Source organism: Dendropsophus ebraccatus, chromosome 6 (assembly GCF_027789765.1).
Source record: "Dendropsophus ebraccatus isolate aDenEbr1 chromosome 6, aDenEbr1.pat, whole genome shotgun sequence".
Classification (NCBI taxonomy): Eukaryota; Metazoa; Chordata; class Amphibia; order Anura; family Hylidae; genus Dendropsophus; species Dendropsophus ebraccatus.
Window position 1 is genome coordinate 12,062,643 of NC_091459.1, and position 9,295 is coordinate 12,071,937.

The 9,295-nt window shown below is 42.5% G+C and overlaps 1 protein-coding gene across 2 annotated transcripts in view; it reads right to left on the reverse strand.

Annotated features, from left to right (window-relative positions):
• Window positions 1–2,520: 2,520 nt before the first annotated feature.
• Window positions 2,521–9,295, reverse strand: part of AGPAT5 (1-acylglycerol-3-phosphate O-acyltransferase 5) — a 37,490-nt gene continuing 30,715 nt past the window's right edge. For both annotated transcript variants that reach the window (XM_069973440.1, XM_069973441.1), the window contains exons 7-8: window positions 4,890–5,013; window positions 2,521–3,647 (exon numbers count right to left, since the gene is read on the reverse strand). In XM_069973440.1, the coding sequence (XP_069829541.1) occupies window positions 3,422–3,647; window positions 4,890–5,013 (350 nt within the window). In that variant the 3' untranslated portion in view covers window positions 2,521–3,421. The remainder of the gene's footprint in view (window positions 3,648–4,889; window positions 5,014–9,295) is intronic.

Consider the following 9,295-nt stretch of genomic DNA (forward strand, 5'->3'; position numbering starts at 1 on the left):
AATTATAATCACCTGTGATCATACCTGATGCACCAATTATAATCACCTGTGATAATACCTGATGCACCAAGTATAATGTATAATTATATCACCTGTGATAATACCTGATGCACCAAGTATAATTATATCACCTGTGATAATACCTGATGTATATCATCACCTGTGATAATACCTGATGCACCAAGTATAATTATATTACCTGTGAAACACTAAGGAGATCCTCAAAACATGACGTGTTGGTGGCCACGAGGACTTGAACTGAGAAGCACTGCTTTACAGCATCCGCCAGCAGTAAGGCATAGCACCATGTCAGACTGTATTGCCTAAACTCATGTCATACTGTATCAGAAGAAAAAAAAGAAAAAAAAGGCGGAAGCTGAAACCTTCACTTTATCTTCCATAAATCTATGAATATGAAAACCAATGTAAAATGTAAAAAAAAAAAAAAAAGCGCACAGCAATTACAATGGTTACATGTGCAACACAAACAAGAAAAACATAACATGCCTTCCTTTTCTCCTTGGATGCAGCCGCTTCTCAGCAATCTGACTGCAAATTAAATTGAAATGTAAAAACGTTGATACTTTGCCATTAGCCGCCTATGACCACATACAAGATATTAGGCCCTGTTCACATTGCATTGCCTGCCTCAGCCACTGGTGCACATAAGGAGACCATATCCATAACAACTGACCAAGCGTAGAGTCTACATGGAAAAACTTTTGCTCACATTTGTGTCTTGTTCCATTAAAGCCTACAGCAGTACACGTACCTTGGCCTGTATCTCAAAGTATATTGGCGGTGGAGACACCAAACATAAATAGGGTCTTAGAGAATGTTTCAAAGCAGAAGTATTTCCATGTAGGTATGAGATGTGCGAACCAGGCTGAGGCATTTGACTCCCGCCGTCTTCCCGTTCCAAGGAATACTTGGAGACAGCCCAAGTCCAGCCTTTATCCCTGTTTTCCAGGTGGGACTCTGACTGTCTCCACCTAATCCACAGAAGGGGAAGACAGCGGGATTTAAACGTCTCGGCCTGGTTTGCTCATCTCTTGTATGAATGTATCCTAGAATAAGCTAGGATAGAAACACCTTTACCATAAAAACTGTGAAGGAGACAGCAGCCGAGGTTAAAGAAGCCCTTTCATGTATCCAGAGAAAAAAAAAAAAGTGACAAAATATTAGAAATAATGTTTAAAGTGGTACTCCGGAGAGTTAAAGGGGTAGTTCACCCAATTTTTTTTTCTTTCAAATCAACTGCTGCCATGAAGTGCCAGAGATTTGTAATTTACTTCTATTAAAAAATCTCAAGCCTTCCAGTACTTATCAGCTGCTGTATGCCCAACAGGAAGTTGTATTATTTCTAGTCTGGAGAGCAGGAGAGGTTTTCTATGGGGATTTGCTACTGCTCTGGACAGTTCCTGACATGGACAAAAGAGGCAACAGAGAGCACTTTGTCAGACAGGAAAGAAAACACCACTTCCTGCTGGACACACAGCAGCTGATAAGTACTGGAAGATTTAAGATTTTTTAATAGAAGTGAATTACAAATCTCTGGCACTTCATGGCACCAGTTGATTTGAAAGAAAAAAATTTTTGGTGGACTACCCCTTTAAGTGTTTTTCCCCTTAATGCAGTGCATTAATAAAGTAAAACTACTTGGTAGCATAACTTCATGTAAATAAATATATACCTTATAATTTTATACAGGAACTTCTACTGAGTGGCAGCAGTGAGGGGCAACACGAGCCCCTCTGCTGCCACCAATGTTCAAGACGGGAACTACAGTTCCCGGTCCCCTGCTCTGATCAAACACTGCTGTGCAGCCACTAGCATGGCCATGACGAAGGGTGCGTAACGCACTTGATACCGCATGCTGGACTCAGGTTTTCCTGACTGCATAGTCTAAGAAGAATATGCTCTGTATCAATAGATCGCTTTGTGGGAGCGCTTGATCAGAACAGTAGACTGGGAATGTTCTCGACGTAAACAATGGTGGCAGTAGAGGGGCCTGGGTCGCCCCCTTATTGCTGCCACTCATTGGAGTATACATTTATTTTAATATTACTTTATTAAAGCAATGTATTAATGTATTAAAAAATTCTCTCAATTACCCCTTTAAAAAGCTCAAAAAATACTTAAAGGGAACCTGTCACCCCCCGTGCCGGGGTGACAGGCTCCCGACCCCCCGTTAGAGACCCCTATACTTACCTCATCCCGCCGGGTCCCGCTTCTGGATTCGGTCGGGTCCCGGAGATCTCAGCCGCTGCAGCCCGGCGCGCGCGCTGACAGATGAGTCCAACGCTCATAGAGAATGACGGAGCGCTGGACTCTCCTGTCATTCTCTATGGGTGTTGGACTCATCTCTCAGCGCGCGCGCCGGGCTGCAGCGGCTGAGATCTCCGGGACCCGACCGAATCCAGAAGCGGGACCCGGCGGGATGAGGTAAGTATAGGGGTCTCTAACGGGGGGTCGGGAGCCTGTCACCCCGGTACGGGGGGTGACAGGTTCCCTTTAAAGCAACTCTGTACCCACAGTCTGCCCCCCTCCTTCCCCCAAAACCACTTGTACCATCAGATAGCTGTTCGGCAGGTGATGCAGCTATTGTCCTAAAAAACAACTTTGCAGCCCTGTTTCGGTGTGGCCTAGGCCTGTGACGCCACTCCGTCCCTCTTCACCATTAGGAATGCCCCAGGCAGGATTTCTTCTATTCATCACTTGTCTGAACACTGCACATGTGCTGGATTGTTAAGGTTCATGTATCAGTGTTCAGACAAGCCTGGGGCATTCCTAATGGTGAAGAGGGTGGGGAGGAGGGACAGAGAGGTGGTGCAAGCCTAGGGCACAGACACACTAGGCCACGCCAATTTGACAAAGGGAGCAAGTTTTAATGTTTTTTAGGACAATAACTGCATCACCTGCCAAATGGACCCCAGGACAGATCTTGGATTAAAAGCGATTTGGGAGGGGGAGGCAGATTGTGGGTACAGAGTCGCTTTAATTTGTGACCTGTATACACCAACAATGGCCAAACAGTAGAGCGTAGTGGATATGCAGAGTCTTCTGATCAGGAGGGTTCTTGGCTGACTGTACAAGGCCAACCACACCACTATCACCATGGCAGGGTTGGTCATTGGCACATAAGTGACTACGGGTAAATGGCTATTTAGTGAAATGATAATCTGGTTATTAGTGAACATTTATCCTCAAAAAATAAAAGGGTTACGACAGTAAACATGACACTGTATTTCAGGCCGCTAGAACAATCTCACACTCAAATTGCGATTGAGACTTGTCACATTTCCGGCACTCATACATTCTATAGAATTCAATGTAGTCGTGAATAAGGCAAACATACAAGGTGTTCAGTTCTGGACAAAAGATTTGGTATAATGTGCAGCTGGTAAAGACTAGTGGTCCTTTAGGCTTTGATGCTGACCCATAGACAGCCGAGTAAAGTTCCATATATCCAAGTGTTTATATAAACTTTCCTTCCGGTTTCTGTGCATAGCATGCCAGCCGTTATACCGGTTAGAATGAACAAGGACGGCACAGTCTTCTTTAGGCTGAGCTTTGCAACATGACCTTCTCCGGGAAACTTATTTCGCTTTTCAGGATCTGTAGATTCATAAAACTGTGTGAGTAACCTAAAAATACAAAAAAACAGACAGTTGTTCAGAACATTGGGAATGTATATCCATCCATATTTTATAGGGATCCAAACACCTCATCCGTTTGACCCCCAAATTTGGCAGATAGGTATATTGGTTGTATAAGCCGCCTGCTTTCAACACTTCCCGTTGGGAAAAGCTGACGTCACAGCAAAGCAAAGTTCTGGCCAGCCGGAACGGAGCAGTACAGTACACTGAGAGTGGTAGTCCTGCCTAGTGCACCACACCACCTCATTTACATATTAAAAATACAAATATTCCAAAAGCGGGGAAGAGGACCAAGGTGACATAATTACCTCCATTATGTAGGTTTTTTTTTTTTTCCCTTTGGAAATATTGCTACCACTGCCCGTGGACAGTAATGGAATTCATCCAACTGCATAATGGCCACAACATGTGCACCCAGCTTCACCAATTACCATCATTGTAATAGTGTTATTACATGGGCCGATGGGGGCCCGATAACTGTAAACGAGCGCCGATCTGCTAGATCGGCGCTCGTTTACTGGGCCTATTACACGGGCCGATTATCGTTTAACAAGGGCTGCATGAACATTATTAACGATGTCCTTGAAGCCCTTGTTTAAACTTTATACATTACCTATCCATGGTCCAAGGCTCCTCCTGCTCCTCTTCTCTCCGGGTCCCGCGCACTCTAGCTTCAGAGCGGCCTGTCAGCTGAGACAGGCCGCTCTGAAGCTGGAGCGCGCGGGACCTGGGGAGAAGACCGCAAGAAGAGCCCTGCAGCCTGGTTAGGTAAAGTAAATCGTCAGCTGCCGGCCGCGCACCACTATTACACGTAGTGATGCGCGGTCGGCGCCCGACAATTATAGGTTCAGACCTATATCAACGATCAGCCGATGATCATTGTCATCGGCTGATCGTTGTATTTATTTCATGGAGCGATAATCGGCCAAATCGGGCCGATTCGGCCGATTATCGCTCTGTGGAATATGGCCCTAAGAGTATGAAATAACCGTTTGTCAAACATAACAATAAGTCCAAGGCATAAAAGAGTCTTCAAGTAAAACAATATTTTCAAGTGTGTAGTGAAATAGTGAAAAACAGAATCGGATTGCTATGAGTAACGGCGACACCTTCTTAGAACATTATGTATGTACAGTATTGTGTCTCATTTAGTATTGGACAGATTTGGCATAATTTGCTGTAAGAATTCGGATCCTGTATAAACCTATAAGTGATAAGCTGTTTACGTACCTATCTTTAACCTCGAAGCGCTCATGAAGCCATCTCCTCAAGGAGGACTGCTGTTTAGGAATATCCTTGATGCCGATACGCTCCACGTTTATGTGAATTCGAGGGCATTCCTTACAGAGGAATTCTGAAGAAATAAAATTTTAGATTTTTTTTTTTTGCAGGAACAAACGTGAGAGCAATTAAAACCTGATTAGTGCTCTATTCTTCTAGGTGTGTCTGTCAGTGTACTGACATTGTCGTATAAACAGGGAACTATTTAGATGAATGAGGCCATAAAAACACAATCGTATCTTTGTGCTGATGATATCCGGGTAAGAAGCATAACTGACGGCTTACAGTATAAAGAAGAAATTACGAGAATATTTTGTATGCTTACCCGTTTTAAACATAATGAAAAACTTTTAAAGTGAACCTTTTACCCACTGACCGCACCACTGGACAGGTAATAAAAGCATTCAGAACAAAGCTTTGTTACCTAGTGTCAAGGAGGCGGGGCCTCAAGTTCTAGCAGGGCTGTATTACTTCCATCATTCTGTTTAGACATTCTCCTAATATGCAGGAGAATAGGATTCTTGCCACACCCCTCCCCCCGCCCTCCAGTTGCTGATTGACAGTTCACTGCCAATACACAGCATGGATAGATAACTGCCAATCAGCATCTGGTGGGTGGAATTTTTGCCATACCCCCTCCCCTGCCCTCCAGCTGCTGATTGATAGTTGACTGCCTATACACAGCATGGATACATAATCAGTCTCAGAAGGGAGGGGGAGACGGAGAGAAAGGCTCACTCACAGATTTTTGTGTTTTCAGCAGAAAGCAGCAGCTCAGAATTGAGGGAAGGAGACTGAATAGATAATAATGTATGGAAGGAATTGTTAGTCTCACCCTTGGCAGCAACATATTAAAAGTTATGCACACAGAGGGGTAATTGCACCGGGACTACGGGATCCCGGCTGATCCACGTTTGTCAGATCAGTGTTACCTTCACCTTCTGGTGGTCCTAGTGGTGCTCTGTTCCCAATAGTAAGTCCAATCAATGAATCGTAAGAAGAAAGCAGTGGAACGGCACTTCACCTTAAAAAGACTTCACCTTTATTTCATCAGACAGTAGACAGCATCCGAGAGGCACTCACTCCCTGCCCACGCACGTTTCACGCCGTCAGGCGCTTTCTCAGGCCCTGCCTTGAGAAAGCGCCTGACGGCGTGAAACGTGCGTGGGCAGGGAGTGAGTGTCTCTCGGATGCTGTCTACTGTCTGATGAAATAAAGGTGAAGTCTTTTTAAGGTGAAGTGCCGTTCCACTGCTTTCTTCTTACGATATATTAAAAGTTATGTTTGAGTGGAATACCCCTTTAATGGTAATCACAAATAAAAGATGGTAAAAAGTTTCTGAGAAAATGTAGGCATGAAATAACAGGATCATCAAATTTGTGTAGTTGCACAAAATTTGCACAAAAGTAAATGTATAGTTTACAACATGGAAGAGCAGTCAAACTGGAGTGAAAATATAAACTATTCTGATCAATAAAAATTATCAATAAAAAGCGGAAAAAAGGATTTAGGAGCTACAACAACTTTCCTTCCATCTCGGCTGCAGAATGTGCTCGAGCATTTCAGCCATACATTTAATCCTACTCAAGTTCTCATCATAAACATTTTCTCAGCAAGCTACAGCAGAACAAATGGCCTTCTTATCTTCTATTTATGGAGCACAGTACAGCAGCACAGGCCGGTTCCATACACAACCAATTACAGACACTTAAAGGGGTAGTTCATTCCAGAAATTCTTCTTTACAATCAACTGGTTCCAGAAATCTCTAATTTACTTCTAATAAAAAAAATATCAAGTCTTCCACTACTTATCAGCTGCTGTATGTCCTGCAGGAAGTGGTGTGTTCTTCTTAGTCTGGAGAGGAGGAGATTTTTTTAAAAAGGGATTTCCTACTGCTGTAAACAGTTCCTGACACGGACAGAGGTGACAGCAGAGAGTACTGTGTCAGACTGGAAGGACTACACCTACTTCCGGCACGACATACAGCAGCTGATAAGTACTGGAAGTTTTTATATATATATATATATATATATATATATATATATAATTTACGATATAGTCATTTACTTTCTGACACTTGCTGATACAAAAACTATTTTTCGGAGTACCCCTTTAAGACCTGTCCCTCATTGTCTTCAATATTTGTCACTGTCTTCTAGTCACAGCTTTTAACTATTCATTTTGTATAAGAGAATTCTCCTTTACATTATGTATATGATTTCACTGCTTTCTAATGTTTTTTTTTTTTTTTTTTTAAACAAAATCCCTCCATCCTCCTCTTTTCTGTACACCCCACCTGCCTATGTTAGCCCCTTCCCCCATCTACTGGCTCATAATATTCTACTTAATTCTAATATTCTACTTAATTATTCTACTAAATAGAAGCTATCAAAGAATACAGAAAACGGATAGTTTTGATTCAGCTTCATGAGAAGAGACCCCTCCCCCTCCCCCCGCCTATTGTGTATGGAGATACATAGCCGCCTGACAATCATTCCTGGTGGTAGAAGCGAGCAGTGTATACAGGTGACTGATGAGCTGTAACATTCAAATCAGTAAAAATGACTAGTAATGGGGGACACTAACAAATTGCAGGTTTGGGCAGTGCATCTGCATTATTATTTGTAAGCCAAAACCTGCAGTGCAAAGTACACACAGTGGAAGTATAATAGAAAGACTTACACGTCTCTGCTTTGCATACAGTCCTCATATACTGATCAGATGCATGATGTGTGAATCAGGCCACAGGTCTCCTACAGCACCATTGAGGTGTGCGGCAGATCCAGAGTTATAATGACACACACGTCTATTATACAAGAGGCCGTCACACAAAACAAAAGCCATAAAAGAGACTACGGAATGTAAATGTAACTTATCACCTAGGAGAACCTGTCACACAATATAAATTCATAGGCACAGGGAGAATATTTTCTATATAATAACTGCCAGGGCAACAAACTTTTTGAAGATGAAATGAAGTGAATATTTATAATCTATCTTATCAGAGAAAATGGCTCTTTATTAATTTATAAGCGGCTACTGCTCATGTACACATACGGTGGTTTATCTTGAAAGGATCTCTCTTTTTACACACAAACATAATATATATATATAGAGAGAGAGAGAGAGAGAGAGAGAGAGAGAGAGAGAGAGAGAGAGAGATAAAATATATTATATATATATATATATACACATATATATATATATACATATACACACACACACACAGTGTATAATTATATATATATATATATATATATATATATATATATATATATATATATATATACATATACACACACAAAAATTACTTAAAGGAAACTGACTACTGTATATGCATATATAATTAAGATAGACAGCTAGACAGAGAGATAAAGTGGTACCCTGGTTTAACTTGGATTGAAAGCGTTTTGCATAAAGAGCTCACAGTTTTTGAAAATTGTGACTTGGTTTAAGAGCATTGCTTTGGTTTAAGAGCTCCCTGTACTGGGTGGGAGGGGGAGTGGGGGAGGGGCATGGTCTGCATAGCGGGGTGTACAGCTCTGTACTCCGACCCAGAAAGTCTCCCTCACCTTCCAAATCATAGCAGATCTACTTCAGGCTGGGGCTTGCATCAGGGGACAGGACTGTGGAGGTAATCTCTTCATAGCTCTAACCCCTCTATATGCCCACATATGTCCTGCTCATTCCCTCATGCTCCTTGCACTTACACTCAGAAACCTCTCTATACAGCAGTGTGAATGGCTGTCACTGTCCTCCTGCACAGCTCTGTGATTCTCACTTCCATGATTGGTCCACACTGAACACACGCCCCTTCCCCATTGCTGTCATGTGACCACACAGACCTCTGACAGCAGCCCTGCTTCTCTTTTCTATCCTGTTGTACTACACTACTGCATTATGGGGATCTGCAGTTCCATCCTGTATCTACAGACTGCTGCTGTGTTATCAGGTTTATGCACTTACTATACATTATACTCCACATGCTGACTGTTATACTGTACAGTAACAAAAATCATAATTTTTGGGGCGTGGAACAAATTGCCTGCATTTTAATTATTTCTTATGGGAAAATTTGCTTTGGTATAAGAGTGGATTTGAATTACAAGTGCGATCCTGGAAAGAATTATGCTTGTAATCCAAGGCACCACTGTAGATACATAGGAGACGGATATATCTCCTATCTATCTGGTCTGACAGTTACCAGTTACTTCTTAAACAAGCTTTCTATTCATACCTGTATATTCCTGATCCGCTGGATGATTTTTGTAAAAACCATCATTTATTTCCCAGTGAGAGGGTCACAGAAGCGCGTCTGCCCTACTCTCTGGCCACCGCTCTGTCTCCAGGTCAG